We start from the raw sequence: 19,716 nt of genomic DNA on the forward strand, positions 1-19,716 counted from the left end.
GAAGGATTTTCAGGGATCGCTGTATTCGTTCATATTTATATTCAAGCGGACCTTCTGTCGTTTAATGTCGTTACCTATATCTCTGTGTGTAGTAAATAGGTACCGGTTTACCGGTTTTAGGAAATCCTAAAAACCGTTTATTTTTCAAAAAATGATACGCACCGGTAATATACAAAAACGACTAAGTTTGTGCAGCTAGGAGGGTAAACTAAACGTTACGAATTTAAATATTAGCGCCCATAAATACCCATTAAACGTTTAAGTATATATGTCTATGCAATGTCATTAATAGTAAGTAGTAGGAAATTTATATTCGGGAAAAAGAAGAAAAAACTATCAATTTTAGACTTTACACGACAACGGTGAACCATGAGTCCAAAGGCTACAGTTTCCATAGTAAATACACTATGCATGAATATAGAAACATAGGAAACTAATCCTAGTATTAAATAAAACCGGAAAGAAGTTACTTTCCTGAAAATTAATACAAATTGGGTGCTTGATAAAATAGCTTAGAAAAAAATATTCTCCAAATATTCACGCAGAAGCCGGCTATAGAACACTGCAGTGGATCCACAACATTTCGAGAAAGTGACACGCCACGAAAACGCTTTTGTCGTGTCCGCTGGTAACTATATATATAGGTACCAAATCCTACGGTCGACTTCGCTCTAAGCACGGCATTTCGGGTCCACTAACAGTGCTATTCCGTTCTTGTTGAACCCGTCGCTTCCGACAAAGGGTATGGCGAGTAAATTAACCCACATACACAGCCCACTGAGTTTCACGCCGGATCTCCTCAGTGAGTCGCGTTTGCGATGCGTTGGTAGATTCTGCGAAGCACTGCTCTTACTAGGGCTAGTGTTAGTAACGTTTTCAGATTAGAGCCCCGTGAGCTCACCTACACGTCAAGGAGAAGCTGAAATAGCCTCTTAAGGCTTTCAGCATAGGTAGGGGAAAAAAAAGATTATATTTCATTCCATATCATCTCATCTCATTCATTTCATGTAATTTCATTCCACTTGATTAATGTCTCATATTAATCATCTTCATTTTATTTCATTGCATTTCACTCCATATATCATTTTTCTTAAAAAGAATATCAATTAAACGAAGATATGACTTAAAGGTCTTAGTTACCAGGTCATTAAATCCCTTAAAAAATCTCTAATTAGGTATCTACTAGGGATGGTCTGTAACAGGTGAAATTAGGGACCTGTTCCACCTGTTCCTGTTCCAGTGAAAGAACAGTTCCAGCAGCCTGTTCCAATATAACAGCCTGTTGTGTTGCAACAGGCTTAATAATGTTTTTAGTAGAATATGTTCCACATAAAGGAACAGTCATACATATGAAATGGTTTTAGTACATTTTTTAAATTAAAAACAATCCTTCATGCTTTCTCAGGCTTATATTAATGATATGTGAAACTAGTTTTGCCAAACTGTGCACGCATGTTAATGTTATTGCTATCTTTTTCTATTACAATAAGTGAAAGGAGAAAAGAGCATGTTTGGGAACAGGATGCATATGCTATCTTTTTCTATTTCTGTGCGTGAAAAGGGAAAAGAGCTTGTTCCAAACTGTTTCGTTTCTGGCTGTTTGCTGTGAAACGGAACAACGTAACATATGGAATCATGTGGAACGATTGTAACAGTTGTTTCGGTCTATAGACAATAGTTCCAAGCTTTTTCATAGACGAACCTGTTCCGTTTAACTGTTCCGATAAATACGCCTCACCCCTAGAATCTATATAGTATCCTAGTATCTAGTATTATCTATGGTAAGTATCTACTCCGGTCTCCGCGATCTGTGCAATATTATTGTGCCGGTGTATGTGTTTTGTCAAAGTGAACTTAATAATTGCTTAAGCCTTATAAGGTGAGATAAAAGATAAACGACCAATAAAAATGACAATACTTTCATAGGAAATAAATATTTCATCCTATTTTAAATGGAAGTATAAAAATAATATCAATAAGTTGTGGTTATTTGGAATCTTGTCAAAATGGCGGGACGCTTCACCGTGCATACGATTATACCAGAAAAGTATAAATTCTATAAAACGGTTTGATAAGAAGCTACATTTACTATAAAATAGCAAAGAGTTAGGAAATTAGTATATTTCGTGATTCTGGATTTGTTAGACCAAAAATTTTAAGTCATAAAACGTCGTGTTTTTTTTATCGCATCGATGCTCGTATTTGGGTTTCATTTTCGTGATTTGATACACTATTCATATGAAGATCTTATAAATTACTGTAACGAACTAGTATTCCTATCAACAAGATCAAGATATGTTTTAATGTTATCGACATATCGATGGTTTTAAACATCTGGTAGGTAAAGGTTAAGTGTGAAAACGAACAGTGAACTATATCTTAAAGTTTGCTCTATTATTTTTCAACGTCTTCTTGTGTTCTTGTAGTGGTTTAAAATATTCTATAAAATGTACAATATTTATTGAAATGAATCTTCTTATGCGGCCATCCAATAATCTAAGTGTGCTAGAAATGAGAGTAAAATTTTAAGGACATATTACGTTTAGGGACATTTTATTACATGAAAAAAACATGAAAATATGACGTAGAGAGCAAGGGCTACTCTGACTCCATCACTGTAGACATTAAAGTGAAGTATACACAATGTTACAAAGTGATATACATGATAGTGTTGTGGGTTGTACATGTAGGTAAACCTTAGACATTAAATATAAATAGCTAAGGTATATGTATAAGGAAGAGAGGCCGCCCCAGAACAACTTGGCGTCGCTCGGTGGAGCAGGAACGAGGGGTCTTGGGCATGACGTGGGAGGAGTTAGAACAGACTGCCCAAGACCGATATAAATGGAAAAATTTGATTCGAGCCCTACACCCCAGCAGAGGGTAATAGGAAAGAATGATGATGATGATATGTATAAGCATGAAGCACAGCAAACACATCTAGATAACACGTTGTGCTATTAATGTTTTAACATATAATTCACATATTATTATGTACATCTGTGTCCTGTGCCTCTTTGATTATATTAATGAATTGTTATTGTGTAATTATATTAAAACAAAAAAAATACCAATAATTATTCTCTGTACAATATGATATGATACAATGTGTACTTTGACAATAGATTATAAGTGTTCATCCACTATTGTAGATAATGCATTATGCCAAACAGTACAGATGAAAATTCATTCAAAAGCCCTTACATAATCTTAACTTTAATAATCTTTACATCGTGTGCCCTTCGAAAACTATTGATGATAGAATAAAATAATGTACTACGACTTTGTAGAAAGTTATAGTTATGCTGCAATAAGTGTTCTTTTATTTAAAAAAATAAAAAAAGTCAAATATCATTGAAATTTTTGTTAAAGAACCGAGAGGAGCCAGAGCGGGCCACTAGTATACAATATGTGACATTATTTTGTTGTTTTGTAACATTGTATACTCTCTCTTTCACTATGTCTAATCTTTTTTCTTCTGTGATTTAGATAATGGCCGACAAGAAAAAAGAAAACGAACCAGAAGCCGAAGAGGAATTTTCTGTTGAAAAAGTTCTGGACAGGCGCATTAAGAATGGTGTTGTGAGTATAGTTTATTGATATAAATTTTTTTTAATGTTACTCTAGTTTTGCTTTCAGTACTACATAATGGGTGATCAAAACACATAAATTATTTATTTTTCATTCACACTCAGATCTTTTATTGATAATAGGAATTTAATTTTGGATGCAATCTCTATCTTCTATAGTTCTATAGTGAAGAAAATACAACTTTGTTAGTATCATTCATATTCTGAATTGAATTAGTTACATTGTCAATTTAAAAAAAAAATGCCCTGAACTGAGCTACACCAATATATAAAATTACTAGCTGACTGGCATCGTAGTGCCTCAATCGATAAATAAAAGACCTAAACTTTGTAAAAAATAAACTTAAAACAAACAAAAGGAATCCGGCCGACGGGGGACACATCATAGAAAAAAAAAATTGTTGTTTTTATTTAATTCCAAGCATTTTCATATTCATCTACCTTTTAAACCTTCTCTGGACTTCCACAAATAATTCAAGACCAAAATTAGCCAAATCGGTCCAGCCGTTCTCGAGTTTTAGGGAGACTAACGAACAGCAATTCATTTTTATATATATAGATTAATTCTATATTATTTATAATTAATCATTATGTATACAAATAGAGGGGTGAAGGGCTATTTGGTTTTAAGCGACATTTCAATTAATATGGAACACTTTGTAATTAAAGGTCAGTTTTATTTGGTATTAGCAACAGTTTGATGCTTTTAATCGAACGCTAATTATGCTTATATCATTCAAATAGCTGAAGAATGTCATGATATTTTTCAAAATTTTAAACTATAAATGGCTCTCCTATAAAGTATCAAAAATGTCGCTTAAACCTCCCTCAATATCATTGTAACAAATTAATAATAATATAAGACTAATATATTGTAAAAAACTTATAGTTGGAATATTACTTGAAATGGAAAGGATACAGTGATGAAGATAATACATGGGAACCAGAGGATAATCTTGATTGTCCAGATCTTATACAAGCCTTTGAAGAAGCAAGAAAGAAGAAAGAAGCTGGTAATATTCATATTTTATCAATACTGCTTAAAAATTTATGCTCTCCAGTACAGTAATATACTCAAGCTCTATTAGTTCACCTAAATACCTTATTGTGATAAAATCTTATAACAATGATCATGTTAAAGGAAAGCCAGCAATTTTTTAAGTGCCTAATAGCTTCCCTGTAATTTATTGTAATTTATGACACAGCGAACACACACTTCTTGTCTATATCTTTTGGCCTATGGCCATAATGATAAACTATACATACTACCTATTACCCAAGTTCTAAATTTCCCATTTGCCATCAGTACTCCATAATATGTTCTGAATTTTGTCCACTTTCCCTACTTGTTATACCCACTTGTTGATATTATTTGTGCAATTAAACTTCTTTATTATACAGAATCATTCAGGAGATGTTTGAGTTATGTTAATTGAAAATTTGCTTTGTCTCTCAAAATTACTGTTATCAAAAATAATCACATTTATAAAATAGATCTTAAAAACAATAGTATTCAATAGATCTTGTTAAATTATAAATCAAATCTTTGCATTATAGATAAAGATAAAAAAAATTCAAGTAGTCAGTTAGTAGTTCACAGATGCTTTTGAATCATCATGACCTTTTTTTCAAATATTGAAATAAAGTATCTAATGATCTAAATTACTATAAAGCAAGTCATATGTTTGAAACCTAGTTGTAAACCTTGTATTCCCCTGTAGAAAAACAATTACCGAAATTGAAGTGTGATATACTACAGACCGATTTGACCTCTGCTTCTGGCTAGTCGTTGTTTCATCAGCTTTTCAAACTCTTAGTCCCAAATACTAAATAGAGACTGAGGGTGCAGTTTAAAAAAACAGTATGAGTCAAGTTATAATGGAACCTTAAAGTATTCAAACTCAATATTCATTGGAACCATTTAAATTTCAGAGGGAAAAATGTCAAAAACTGATAAGGATTCAAAGAAGCGTAAATCAGCCGCAGCCACACCTGATCTCAAAGGTGCAAAGAAAGCCAAAAGTGATGACAAGAAAGCATCTGGTTTTGATCGTGGATTAGAACCAGAAAAAATAATTGGTAATCTTATTTTCTTTGATAGTCATACATGTGTAATATACTGACTGAGCGAATTTCAAGTTATTTTATTGTTGATTTTAGATGCTACAGATAATAGTGGCTGAGCAATTTTAAGTTGTTTTACTATTGATTTTAGGCGCTACGGATAGTAGTGGTGAACTCATGTTCCTCATGAAATGGCAAGGAACAGATGAAGCAGATCTTGTACCAGCAAAACAAGCTAATGTGCGGTGCCCACAAGTAGTTATTCAATTTTATGAAGAAAGGCTCACATGGCACACACCAGCACTCGATGAAGGAAATAATGAAGACTAAATAAGTATGACTTCTGACAGGATTTCTAATATCAGTATCAGTATTAATTTTTAACAATGAAACTTTCTGTTTTAAAGCTTTGAAGAGCTATTAATGTGCCTACCAGATTCCATAGAGATGTAAATTTGAAATTATAGTTGAATTGTATAGTAATTGTCTCATGTCCATAGTCTTATCTGTATCTTTTTCAAATGATATTTGAGATCAAAGTCTTCAGTGACAGGTCTTGGTTTTATTCCTGGTATTGGTGACATTCATAGAGGGATGTTGACTACTCTCCATCAGGTGGACTAAATGCTGTTCTGTCATCAAAGTCAATTAAATAATATCTTTCCAATAGGAATGTGTGACAGATACAGGAAAGTATTCAGTTCAATATCTGTGGGTCACAATATTAGTCATTTAATGACTTTTTTATTAGTTGCAACACTACACCTGGCGTCTTATCCTGATACGAAAAAGCGTTGGTAACAAACACGCTTTGTTTATAGCGCAATGCGGTTGACTCGTTCGGTGGCCTTTTTTTGTCATCCTCGCTCCTGGACGTGAACAATGCCAGAGCCACAGCAATAATGAAAAGTGTCTAAAATTTATTAAAAAAAGATATTTTTGTTTCAGGACTAATTTAAAAAAAAGAAGGTGGGAGAGTATTCCTGAAATGAGAACACTTTTATTAGAATTATATTATTGATGAGTTTTGACTATTTTTTCATAGGAAAAACTAACTTAAATTAATTGTTCCATGGCTGTTTTTTTATCACACTCCCAATTGTATCATTCCTTTTGTAACATTACAAATTAGAAATTTTAACTTATTCAGTAAAATCGACTTGAACTTCTAAGTTGTGGTTGGACTGTATTTCGCTTTAGGATTCATTTCGCTACTGTTTTTATTTGTGCAAAGCGATTTGAAATGGAACATTATTTTTATATCTTTACGATAGTATATAAGAAAAAAAGTATTTTTACTTTAAATATTAATCACAGCAAAAATGTTCTCATCAAACCATATCTCTCCAGTCTGTCTAATAAACTATTCTAAGGCGAGGCAAATAAAATTATTCTTTATATACCACAAATTATAATTTTCTATGTAGGTATAATATTTTGACTACAGAAACACTACCTACATGTATGATGAAATATATGGCACATTGATAAAAGTTATTAAAAATTAAAATATATTTTCAATGTTTTCGTGTTTTAACCGATACTGCATTAGTTAGGTCATATGCTATGATGTTGATCAGCAAAAACTTCGTTGTTAGCTTTCTTGCCAAATTTAGGCATTTTTATTGGCATTGTAATCCAGTCTATAAAGTAACAAAAAATATTGACCTCATCAACACATAGGTACAACTAAGTTTCTTAGTTGTAAGGTATATTGGGATGAATATTTAAGGCACAATAAAATAGTTTTTATGAGCTTTTTTATTATATAGATCGTTTTAAATTTCGAGAACCATTTTTTTTCCAAAATTTGATCTTTTGCAGAATTTGTCGCCGTTTAGACTCTAGATTCCCTTAGATCCTACAAGATTTTGTTTAAAAACACATTGTAGGTTAAGCAATACTATTATTGTCATTCCTCCTCTATCGATACATTTCAAATTCCAAATAATAGCTACGAATCAGTCTATTTACTTAAAGAATACTACATCTATTTACAAGATTGAGCTTTGTATAAAACATCTACTATGAAAGCGGCTCGATCTGGAAGTGAACTAATGAAAAGCGCAAGTTATTCATCATTATATTTTACAGCCAATTCACAGTAATAATTGAGCATCAGAGCCAGAACGCACCAAGTGTCCATCATTGTGTAGTTTACTGTTTGTGTACTTTTGTATATATTTGTGTGTTTTATAAATGTACATTGACACTTAATAAAATGTGTTCGATGTTATGAAGATGGATGTCACTAGAAAGCATATTGCGATGACGTCATATGCTTAATGGTTACAACAGAAGCGTTTTTATTTGGAAAAGTGAAATAGTTTTGTTCTATTAGAACCATAATTTGAGTCGACTATTATCAAAGCCGGCAATGTGACTTTTGGACAATTATTGGTAAATCAGAAAAACGAATTATTGACTTTGTATTCCATTGGCAGTCACCAAAACTCTTCTGATCGACATCTTAGATAAATAACAGGTTAAGTATTAACCTTTATTTAATGCAGGTTTTGAACCGTATTCTTTGAAGGAGACGATTATATTCAAATCAATCTGTATTGACATATCAATAACATTTTTTTGGTCAAATGCACAGATTGCCACCTTTGATAATAGACGACTCATTTGTAACCTTTATGTAGTGTCATTTGGAATGTGTTGTCGAGTGCTTGGCTACCCTACCCGTAAGGAGCATTAATGGCATTAGATAAGAATTTTATTCTGCAAAACATAGGATTAGGAGACAGTAAATTCACACCAATATGGACATAATTGATCGTTGTAGTTGATGTGAAAATATTTTAATTTTAAGTATAAATATAAGAAAATAAAATCAAATGGTCGTTTGATTTCAAACCCTCTCAAGAGACATGAAATTGAAGAAATCGAAACATTCAATATCTTTTTTGCAAAAAAAAGCTTTAATATAAGTTTGTAAAGCGTAAATTCATATAACTACTATAGTTTGCTAGATATTCTCGTAGACAGTCAAAAGTGATATAGGTAATATTAAAAAAAGAAATATCAAACCGTTTTGAGATCGAAATTAGATACTACGGAGAGCTTAGAAAGAAACAAAATGCTACTGAAAACTGCGCACTTAAATGTTAAACTTTTTGAATGGAACCTCTTCTGATAACACATTCATGTTTCACAAAAAACACTGGCCATTATCGCAAAATTTTGGTAGGTACTTAACTTCTAAACATGCGAAGTAACAAATGATCGTTATTTAGAAAACACCGGTGCGTCTTCCAATTTTGTGATAGAAATAAAACAATATAATAAGCACAACACATTGTAATTTTCATAACAATTTTACTCGTGGAATCCGTTATTAGGGTATAATAATTATGGATTACTGTTAATTAACATTACTGTCAGTGACAGTCAAACTTAAATAATATTAGTTGATTATTGTTTGTGGTTTATTCGTGTAGCCATGTAGGTAGAAGTGTAAAAAAGTCATTTGTACGTCTCTAAAATGCGATAAGCAGGCCCATCACTGTTTCTTGATTTTGTTAAATGAACGAGAAACTCGTTACGTCCAAAGTTTGGACGTTTACAGAGCCGAAAGGCGAATATCGTTGCCTATCTCACAATTCTCGCATCAAACATGTAGGTATCAAGTGAAACCATAGATTCTGTAATATTATCCGAACTCAGTTTGTCTATTCTGTTGTTCAAACCGAAACAAAGGATTGCTTCGGTTGCTTGGTGGTAGAAATAGGCATTTATTTTCTTGCTCATTATTAAGTCAAAATGGTGTACACGTGTACGCGTCTTCGATTTATCATTTTAGCCTGTGATTTTATTATAGTACGCGAAAAATTTAAATAGCTTTGTATTTTGTAAAAGTATTTGCGCAGTACACAATTTGGTAAATTATTCTATGTATACAATTATAGATTAACAACAAAAGTGTAAAAAAAGCTAGATTATGTTTTTTTTGAGCTCACGGCCTGCCTGATTTTAAGTGGTTACCTGAGCCCAAAGACGTCTACAACGCAAATGCCGCCGCCGCCTGCTTTGAGATATACATACATAGATATATATAATTGTGGGGCGCCAAAACTTTGATATCGGAGCACATTAAAGTTTTGGCAATTTGTAAATTTGACAATTAGTACAACGTACATTAACAATGATTTCACAAATAAATCTACATTCAAATAACAACAGTGGCCATTCATCGTGCCCAAGGTACACATTCTTCTTTGCAACCGCGATTACCATCACCAAACTTATAATAATAATGCATTTTCACTTCAACCGAAGGATGCTCTTTAATTAAATTGGTGATCTTGGTAATGTTTTGTTTAGTCGATTCACATCCCTGCCCGTTGTTTTTCGTTAAAATACAATTAACAGTTAAAAACGATTGGACGAAATCTTTATCTGAGAGCATCTTTTCAAGTAGAAGCCACTTCCAGTCGTCAGTTCTGGATATGTCAATGATTTTCTGTAGTGCCCGTGAAAAAAGAACATAAATACATGGAAAATGACTATTTACATCTTGCTTCAGATATTCAACACAGTTTTCAGCAAATTCTTGTGATATTTCTGTGCATTTCAAGTCCCATTCTGCTTTAGTTGTTTTCTCTAACAATTTTGCCAAAGTTAATGTTAATTTCCAGCCTGTTACCATGACGTAGTTTTCGGAAACTGGCAAAGTGTTCAACTCCGTTAGTATTTCTGTGAACATCTCTGTGGGGATTATCATATTTTTTGATGTAACGTAATAGTTTAGATCCATTGTGAATTGGTAGAGTAATTCTTGAAAGTTTTGTCTTATGAAATAGCATCCGTCGCGATATTCGTTCCACATATTTAAAGATCGTTTAATTAGAGGTTTAAGTATATTTTCCTGTTTCCTCTGCTGGCTTTCAATGTTCTTAGCGCATAAAAGATACGCCGAAATAACTGTTGTCATGCCGTATGATGACCTAACAGGGCCTGATTTCCCTTGAAAAGTATAAAATTTTTTTTCAAGAAATTCCGTTATAATATTCTCGATAAATTCATTGTTCATGTGTTCCATTATTTCTCTTGTGGATTGTTCCAGCAATTCCAAATACCATTCGTAGGTCCCACGGTCATTGACCACGTTGGAAATTAATCGTTTTAGGAACCCGTAACTCTTTACAAGGAAATGGGGCTTCACATTACCAGGTACATCTTCGACTTTTGATAGTAAATCGAACAGTTTTTTATCGTCTTCGTAAGTTAAATTATCAATGAAGACTTCAAAGGTATCCCACAAGTTCTTGGCTTCAATTGGGTCCTTTGTTTTACATAACAGTTTGAAAGTGAACTCAAAGATCATCCCTCGAATTGTTTTGTTCTTCGATGTTTGCCATAAGTTCAAGAATATTACTTTAAGTTCATGAGATTCGAGCTCTGCGAAAGCTAAACGAATAATGTGCTTTTGCAGAGAAACTGGAGCGTCTAAAAATTCTGGCAAACACTCACGACTACTTTTAGCATTTAAATTATGAAATACGGCGAGTAGTGAAGGCAACGTAAACTTCACGTAATCGCCTTTAGCATAACTCATGACAATCTCTGGTTTAGGTTGTGGACGTGCTAAATGCATGTTTTTAGCGAAATGCTTCTGTAAGCTAAGACTGACTTCATCTACGTTCTTGAAATCAATCTTGCTCTCCTTAGGAATAAAGGATACAATAATGTCAATTAAAGTAGTGTGAGGCAATAAATAGCAAAGGCCTCGAGTTAGGGCTTTGTGATTGCTTAATGTTTTGAGTCGGGCCATGTATTCATTCGACCAGCACAAGGCTAAAGATTCTGGCCAGTAAATGCGTATTTTGCTGAGTACTTGTTTTAGAGACACATTATCGTTACACTGTAAGTCTTGTACTTCTGTATTGTATCGCGACAACAAACTCGGCTCATGTTTCAACGCATTAACGCAAACCTCTTCACATGGGTTCAAAATTATAGATTCCTCGAACATAATCTTTCGCCATGATTTTTGTACGTTGTACAAATCAGCAAGGTCTAGCGTCCACACATTTTTTCTTTTAATCGAAGCGATTTCCTTAATTTTATTGATAATGCTAGGATACTCTGAAATATTTTTTTTCCAATCTTTCAAGAGAGTCAACGTGTTAATTAAATTACTTTCCAGATCAGCCAATTCATCCTGTGTAGAAACAGTTGTTTGCACTTTGGTCAGTAAATGATCAAACAAAAAATTAAAAATTTTCACACCATCTTCTTCGGTTAGTTTTTTGTAGGCGCTCAGTGTTTCAAATTCGAATTTATTCATAATCACTTCTGGAACTGTTTCATTGTGTAAAACTTTGTAAACGATTATTGTTTGAATACAATTCTGATCCTTCTCGGAAGATGGATTGTATAACCCCATGCCACTAAATATTTCATTTAAAACATCCCATGTCGTTTCATCATATTTGTGAATTTCAGTGTTTTTCGAGAGCTCACTAACAAAGTTACATTTAGAACTGAACGAGTCTTTAATGTGTTTCTTGCTGTAATAACGCAATAGAGTCTGAATGTCTGAAAGATTTTGTTTTGCGCAATAAATAAGTGTTTGGAGCATAGCTTTCTTATCTCTCGCAGACGATTCAACTTGAAGGCTTTTTTTTATTGCAACAAATGCGACATCAAATGGTGCATATTTATACCATATGTATTTTTCCATATCACATTTATTAAAAAACAATTGTATGCTCTGTTTTTTCGGATCGTTTTCGTTCACCTCATCTTTGTCATCGAGGAACATTGCCTTGACGAATTCATAACGTTGAGGTGGACGGATTCTTTGAAACAGATAAAGTACCTGATCCGATTTCAAGAACATACTCAAATTACTATCGTCTTCTGCTGACTTTATTTGTTTCGTTAAAAAATCGCTGATATTTTCACTTTTTAAGTATCTAGCGAATGTGGGCATATGAATGTTAATTGCGTATTTTTCGAAATTGTTTATGATTCGCTCTGGACATTTTTTCATAATTAAGTCCGTTGCTTTTGCATTGAACGTAGGTCTGTTGTAGTATGGAACGCGTTCTACAATATTTAAGTACCTATTTGTCTCATTTTTCAAAAAGAACGTGGTTTTCTGTAAAAGCACGGAGTTATGGTTATCGATTTTCTCCAGGATGCTTATTGATTTTTCACACAAACGTTTTAATAAACGATTATCGTTATTGTGTTTATTAACGTTATCTTCAATAAACTTCACAGAACAGTTGCACAGCCATTTTGCTGCGTCGCTAGGTACCTTTTCGTTTCGGTAAAATTGTTCAACACGTTCTTCGTCCTTCAAATGCAATCTTATGTGTAACATAAGTTTATTAATAGCCTTGGTCATCATATGTGGAAAGATATCGGAGTTTAAATAATTGGGATTGATGAAGTTACTATACGTTTTCTCAGTAATAAGCCAATTGCTTTTTTTAATAGCCCACGAGACGTAGAGCATGTCTGTTGATTTGAACGCATTCAAAATGAAGTGTACATCTTTGTTTTGGCTAGCCATATCTATGAGAAGTAAGTTACCGATATCATCGTCCGGATGAGATGATATTTTAATGTTACCAGACAGCGCATCGTTTAATAATTGATTGTAATGTTTATGTTTTTGTCCTAGTGTGTCTCCTTTTAACACTGTTGAAGCCATGGTCGCCAACTGAAAAAAGAAAAAAGTAACTTTAATTCAAATAATATTTTTATTCCATAAAAACATTCCCCAATTAACCATACCGTAATCGTATTATTAGATGAACATTTGTGGGTATTTTGATAATGAGCATTTTATCTATGATTTGAATTTGTTTATAATCTGTTATTTGTAAACTTAAGGGATAAGAACATTGAACAAGTGACATTACTTTTGGCGGGCTTCTTTTCTGTCTTGGTGATGATCATATACACAACGTAAAAAAAAACGGTGCGGAACGTCCCAAAATTTCTGCAGTAGTGGTTGAGCGTGTTGCAAAGTCAGTACCAGCGTACTGCATTAGGCATTAGGCGTATTATGTAGTTCTGCCTACTTCGTTTTCCGATTCAGTTTAGAGGATGTATAATTGTTAATGTTTCCGATGCAATAGAGACCTCCACTTAACACCTGAAGGTAGGCGGAGACGTTTATTTTGTAGTGTCTATGAGCTCCGGTAAATAATGAGCATAAGGCGAAAGGTGAGCTTTTTTGCCCCTATAGCATAGATTTCTGTTACTTCCTAAATAAAGTATAGGTATTTTAACACACGCGTAAAACCAATCTAGCAATAAATAACTCAAAAATATATTTTTCAAATTAAAAGTATAGTTTAAGGAAATTGTTAATATCAGATTACCGTGATTGGCATGTGAAAGATTAAGTATGTACGTACTCTACCATTACTAAGTAGAGTAAGTAATTAAATTATGAGATAAAATCGAATGTTTTATATTCGCCTTAAATATTTTGCAATTTATAATAATGATACTTACGTTCCAAACGCAATAACCGTGACACACGGTAATTATTCCATTAAAACTTTTTTTGCTTAGGTGGATGGACGAGCTCACAGCCCACCTAGTTGTTTAGTGGTTACTGGAGCCCATAGACATCTACGACGTAAATGCGCCATCCACCTTGAGATGTAAGTTCTAAGGTCTCAGTATAGTTACAACGGCAGCCCCTCCCTTCAAACCGAACCGCATTACTGCTTCACGGTAGAAATAGGCAGGGCGGTGGTACCAATCCGTGAGGAGTCACAAGAGGTTCTACCACCAGTAATTCGCAAATTACAATTGTGCGGGTTTGATTTTTATTACATGATATTATTCTTCCACCATGAAAGTCAATCGTGAACATTTGTTAAGTACGTATTTCATTAGAAAAATTGGTACCCGCTTGCGGGATTCGAACACCAGTGCATCGCTCAACACAAATGCACCGGACGTCTTATCCTTTAGGCCACGACGACTTCAAAATGTCTTTTATAAAACAGAAGAATATAATAATATAGTCTTTATAGATTCTTACGTTACATGAATAATGTAAAAATACATTTTACAGTCATACATACATAATTATGAATATATCTATGGACTACATAAAATAGCCTATGCTCTTTCATTCGTTCTTTATCCATTAGTTAAAATTACATTTACTTATTCTTAGTGCGGGAATCTACTGAACCCCGTTAATTATTACTAATATGCGAACTTCACAACATATTGAGTTATTTCTGTTTCATCTATCATGACGTCAACGAGTATTACGATTATATTAATATATTAAATATAGTTATTACACATACCTTTAGAGTAAAGTCTTTGATTGAATTATTTCTAAATACTTAACGAAAACAACCCAACAATAAACTGTTTATTGTGTTTATTACCGAGTACATCAGTACAGTACAAGATGAAGGTGAAACTACAGATGTTGCTAACGAACAAAAAGAAAAACACTGAAATAACGTATAATACTTTTACATATCTAAGTGTACTCTTAAAATAAATCTAGCTTTATGACCCCAGCTTTACCTGCGGGGTAACTATACTATAAATGCTATATTTTATATCGCGTGAGTGGAGATTCATGCTCAACAGTTTGATAAAAAGTAGCTTAAATTATTTATTAGGGATTCGAGTCATTCCCATAGCGTTATTGTGTGTTAAAACAATAGACAAAGTTATTTTCGTATTTATAATATTAGTGTAGATAAAATTATAGACAGAGCGAGCTCGTGACAAGTTCATGCAATATGTCTTAAGCCTTATTACATTTATGAATACCAGGAGCTTAAATCTGTCCATACATATTTTTTGGTTATAGCCTGTAAAAACGAATTTTAATTAATAACGATTTTGTTCAGCATATTATCTTAATTAGAAGTCAGGTGTTTCGTAAATTGTTCAATCATTGTTAAACTATGGTGCAATTACTGAGAGTTTTACATTGTAACACTATTTGAAATGCTGTAATTTTTTAAAATAACAGGCCTTTTTATCTTGTAAATATTTAGAAAAAAATATTAATAATCTTATAGTTAAATAGAAAATTGTTTTAGACGTGATAAGAAGTGACATTTTGAAATATTCCGCATAGTTCCAGCAATAACGTATCAGGCAACTCTATCAAAAATGTAGCACAGACTATAAATAAGTCTTCAAGGCCATCATACTAGGATGAATTGGTAGGTATACAGATAACCGCCCACGTATGAATCACCGGCCGGTGTATATTTTTATTTATTGAATAGCCTGGATTATTGTCTTTTAGCCCAATCTCTAAATAAAAAGTGAAACGGAGCAGAACTCAATCAAGTAAATTTATCTGAAGTTGATTACTGGATGAAAGTGAACGCTAATTAAATCAAACTAGTAAGCATTTACTGCAATGAAATTTTGTAAAGAGTTCTTGAAGCTGCGTCTAGCTATTAAATTTTTCCACAACTGTACAAGTGCACAGACATTAAACGATTGATTAGTCATCGTTAGTACATATTTAAATGTTAAAACGAAGTGAAAGACAGAGATATTTAAAGTGAGTTAAATTTTAAGAATTCACAAATTATCTCCCTTCGTTTTCGACCAGAAAGTAACCTGATAATCGGTAATAACAATTCTAGTGTGACCAGATTAGATGCATGTAGTTGAGCTTCTAAGTTGTGAGCGACTGCTAATAGATGGCGCTATATAAGACATTGGTTTCCCAGGATATTCTGGGCTCTCTACGTACTTACTGTTAACGCACACCTGTTAAGAGATCGAAGTATATTTATGTTTTCCCGCGATTCAGCCCTTTGAATTTGAACGCTGTACTGTTTCACGGCAAAAATAGGCAGGGTGGTGTTACCTATTCGTGCAGACTGACAAAACGTCCTGTCACCAGTAAATATGCAAATTATAATTTTTGCGGGTTTGATTTAAATAAGATAAACGTAATTTTTTTTATTGCTTAGGTGGATGGACGAGCTCACAGCCCACCTGGTGTTAAGTGGTTACTGGAGCCCATAGACATCTACAACGTAAATGCGCCACCCACCGAGATATAAGTTCTAAGATCTCAGTATAGTTACAACGGCTACCCCACCCTTCGAACCGAAACGCATTACTGCTTCACGGCGGAAATAGGCGGGGTGGTGGTGGTACCTACCCGTGAGGACTCCCAAGAGGTCCTACCACCAGTGATTACGCAAATTATAATTTTGCGGGTTTGATTTTTATTACACGATGTTATTCGTTATGCTATACAATTTCCAGCTGGGTGGCGGCTTTTACTTGTTCTTATTATAACCTATCACCGTTTTTTCCCCCCTACCAATGCTGATAGCCTTGAGAGGCTAATTTAGCGTAACCTTAACTAGTAGGTGAGCTCACGAGGCTCAAGCCAGACGACGTTGCTAACACGAACTCTAGAACTAACTTCGCAGAATCTACCACCGGGCCGGAAACGTGACCCACGTGACGGGTTCGACGAGAACGATGACCGGATTATCACCAGTAAACACATATTATATTATTTTAACGGAGTACTTCAGTGTATCTTAACTGTTTCTTTTTAAATATTAGATGTATTCAATACCGTCTTTACCATAAGGGCACACGGGGCCCGTGCCAGGGCCCCCCATTCTCAGGGGGCCCCGAAGGACCGACAATTTGGTTACCAATTGTAGTCGAGAGCGGTCATTTTCGCAGCTTAAGAGAATAAAAAATGAATTGCAAACAACAATGTTACAAGAACGGCTGAGTAATTTGTCAATTATGGGCATAGAAAGTGATATCCTTCAAAAAATTGACTTTAAAGATATAATGGAATATTTTGCTCAACAGAAATCCCGAAAGAAACCATTATCGTAATCGTAACAAAAAAACCAGCAGCATTCTAATATAATTAATATTATTATATCTTACTGTATTTAATTACCTATAATAAATGGTCATACTCAATAAAAAAATGTTTAAGGTGCGTGGCGCATTTACGTTCTAGATGTCCATGGGCTCCAGTAACCACTTAACACCAGGTGGGCTGTGAGCTCATCCACCCAACTAAGCAATAAAAAAAAATTATAATTCGCTTTTTTTACTTTCCAAAAGGGCCTCAAATTCTTGTGTGCCCAAGGGCCCCAGCCTAGTTTAAGACGTCCCTGGATGTATTGCAAAATCAACGAAATCGAAGCTTCCTCACACTAGAATCACACTCTGTATACATACATGGTGAATTAAAAGTAGTTAAATGCAGTAGGTAGGTACTTGTAGTTTATAAATAGAAACTTCGATATAAAGTAATGCTTTTGGGTGTGGTGCTAAAGGTCATAATGTGGGTCGATCTTATTAAAGGTCGGACGTTTTATTAATGCTTATGGAATACGACTGGGTAATTCGAGCTTAATATTCGCTTTGTTTGGCAACACTCGAATGCTGGTAGGCATTCGTTTTTTTTATTAAGAGGTCTTTTGATATCGTTGTTCGATATCGTATCATTGAATAAGCGTGAAATAACTTAAAAATATATCGCTCTGAGACATTAGGCCGAAATGTCACTTGCATTTAAACAACGGCTAGCCTTTCAGATGGGCTCGCGTGATTACGCTGCGGTAGCAACAGAAAAAAGGCAGTAGAAGCGAGCTTTGCTCTGCCCCCAAATAGTATATTTTTTTATAGATTAGATGGTTGGACGAGCTCACGGCACGTCTGGTTTTAACTAGTTACTAGAGCCCATAGACATCTACAACGTAAATGCGCCACCCACCTTGAGATATTAGTTCTAAGGTCTCAAGTATAGTTACAATGACTGCCCTACCCTTCAAACCGAAACTCATTACTATTTCATGACAGAAATAAGCATGGTGTTGGTACCTACCCTTGCGGATTCACAAGAGGTCCTACCACCAGTCTATGTTCGCAAGCAACGGAATCATATATGGTATGGTCGTAGGCTCGTCTGCCTTCGACGGCAATAAATAATGGTTCTACGGAAACGATTGTATGTAAATTGTGGCAATTCAACAGATTGCTTAATTTCATTTCCAGTGGTTGGAATTAACCGCGCCCCGACATTCTTGTATCGGTTATATAAGTAAAATATACAAAACGGCTGGCAGTGTTGTGATTTAATATATTATTTATTTTTGATTAAGCTTTTAGGTTAACTGAGCCAGAAGTAAGTTACCGCTCTCGAAAACAGGTAGCACTGCTAGTCAATACGATAGCGTAATCATGATCGACAGTGATTAACATTCGACTCTGTGCGCAATGTAAGCAAATTGAAAATTTACTGAGAAGTTTTTCTTATTTGCTTGTAATTCAGATTTCATATGCCTCATGAACTCAATATTTACGCTTAACACAATAATAATATATTTCTTTTTTATGTGAAGTGACTCATAAATATAATAAAAAAAAAAGGATGTTAGAATATTTAGGCCTACTTAATTAAAAATGTACATACATATATTAAGCCGCACCGCGACTCACTACCATGCAATCATATTTAAGACACTATTAGAACCACCCCGCACTTTGCACACCGGGGATGCATAGCTGTTACGCATAGTTTCGTAAAAACAATTGACTCGTGCATCCGCGAACATCCCTGACACGCTACAGAAGAGCATACTCCGTCGTGCCCGCCGATCCCGTGTCGCCGATACTCGCGCCCAAAACTTCTGCGTCGACCGTTGCAGCTTCCGCCCCAACCGTGCGTTCGTCGGCGACCTACGTTGCATCCGTGCGTTCGTCCACAGCCTCCGTCGTGCCTGCGTCGTCCACTGCTCCCGCTAAAACACCCACCCGCAGGTCGCCCGCGCCCTCTTCATCCGATTCAGAGTCGGACATGGAGGTCGACCCTTCCTCCGCCGCCGCGACTGATGGATTCACAGTAGTCCAAAAAGGTAAAAAGCGCGCTGCGGAGGCCCGAGCTCCCGCGGCCGCTAAAGTAAGCAAAGCCGCGAACGCGTCGCGTCCCCGCCCTCCAACCCCCGTCGCTCCCGCTGTCCGTGCCACACCGTCGCCGCATCCAGTGGCACAATCTAAAACTCAGATCCCTCCCCCGGTAATCCTTCAAGAGAAGGCA

General features: G+C 34.8%; 2 protein-coding genes across 5 annotated transcripts; one reads left to right on the forward strand and one right to left on the reverse strand.

The window, feature by feature from the left end:
• Positions 1–1,757: 1,757 nt before the first annotated feature.
• On the forward strand, positions 1,758–8,498 carry Hp1b-l (heterochromatin protein 1beta-like protein). 4 transcript variants are annotated; one of them, XM_012692599.3, is made up of 6 exons: positions 1,758–1,879; positions 3,490–3,582; positions 4,480–4,603; positions 5,523–5,669; positions 5,806–5,988; positions 6,603–8,498. In XM_012692599.3, the coding sequence occupies exons 2-5, from the start codon at positions 3,493–3,495 to the stop codon at positions 5,982–5,984; spliced, it is 540 nt and encodes a 179-aa protein (XP_012548053.2). In that variant the 5' UTR covers positions 1,758–1,879; positions 3,490–3,492; the 3' UTR covers positions 5,985–5,988; positions 6,603–8,498. The 4 variants fall into 4 exon arrangements, with proteins under 4 accessions (XP_012548053.2, XP_012548054.2, XP_062528819.1 ...); XM_012692600.3 differs by having other exon boundaries at positions 1,793–2,337; XM_062672835.1 differs by having other exon boundaries at positions 1,872–2,047.
• A 447-nt stretch (positions 8,499–8,945) lies between these two features.
• LOC101736189 (uncharacterized) lies at positions 8,946–15,259 on the reverse strand. Its single transcript, XM_004928824.5, has 2 exons — positions 14,954–15,259; positions 8,946–13,335 (listed from the first exon to the last, which is right to left on the reverse strand). Exon 2 carries the CDS (start codon positions 13,324–13,326, stop codon positions 9,850–9,852), a length of 3,477 nt encoding a protein of 1,158 aa, XP_004928881.2. The 5' UTR covers positions 13,327–13,335; positions 14,954–15,259; the 3' UTR covers positions 8,946–9,849.
• Between the last annotated feature and the right edge of the window lie 4,457 nt (positions 15,260–19,716).

This window comes from Bombyx mori, chromosome 16 (genome assembly GCF_030269925.1).
Source record: "Bombyx mori chromosome 16, ASM3026992v2".
NCBI classification, from domain to species: domain Eukaryota; kingdom Metazoa; phylum Arthropoda; class Insecta; order Lepidoptera; family Bombycidae; genus Bombyx; species Bombyx mori.

What these genes read in the sequence shown, in the direction of transcription:
- Hp1b-l (XM_012692599.3), top strand. Translation starts at nt 3,493, where the DNA reads ATGGCCGACAAGAAAAAAGAAAACGAACCAGAAGCCGAAGAGGAATTT. An exon ending in GGCGCATTAAGAATGGTGTT is followed by an intron (nt 3,583 to 4,479) that starts GTGAGTATAGTT and finishes AAAAACTTATAG; the next exon opens with TTGGAATATTACTTGAAATG. An exon ending in AAGAAAGAAGAAAGAAGCTG is followed by an intron (nt 4,604 to 5,522) that starts GTAATATTCATA and finishes TTTAAATTTCAG; the next exon opens with AGGGAAAAATGTCAAAAACT.
- LOC101736189 (XM_004928824.5), bottom strand. Translation starts at nt 13,326, where the DNA reads ATGGCTTCAACAGTGTTAAAAGGAGACACACTAGGACAAAAACATAAA.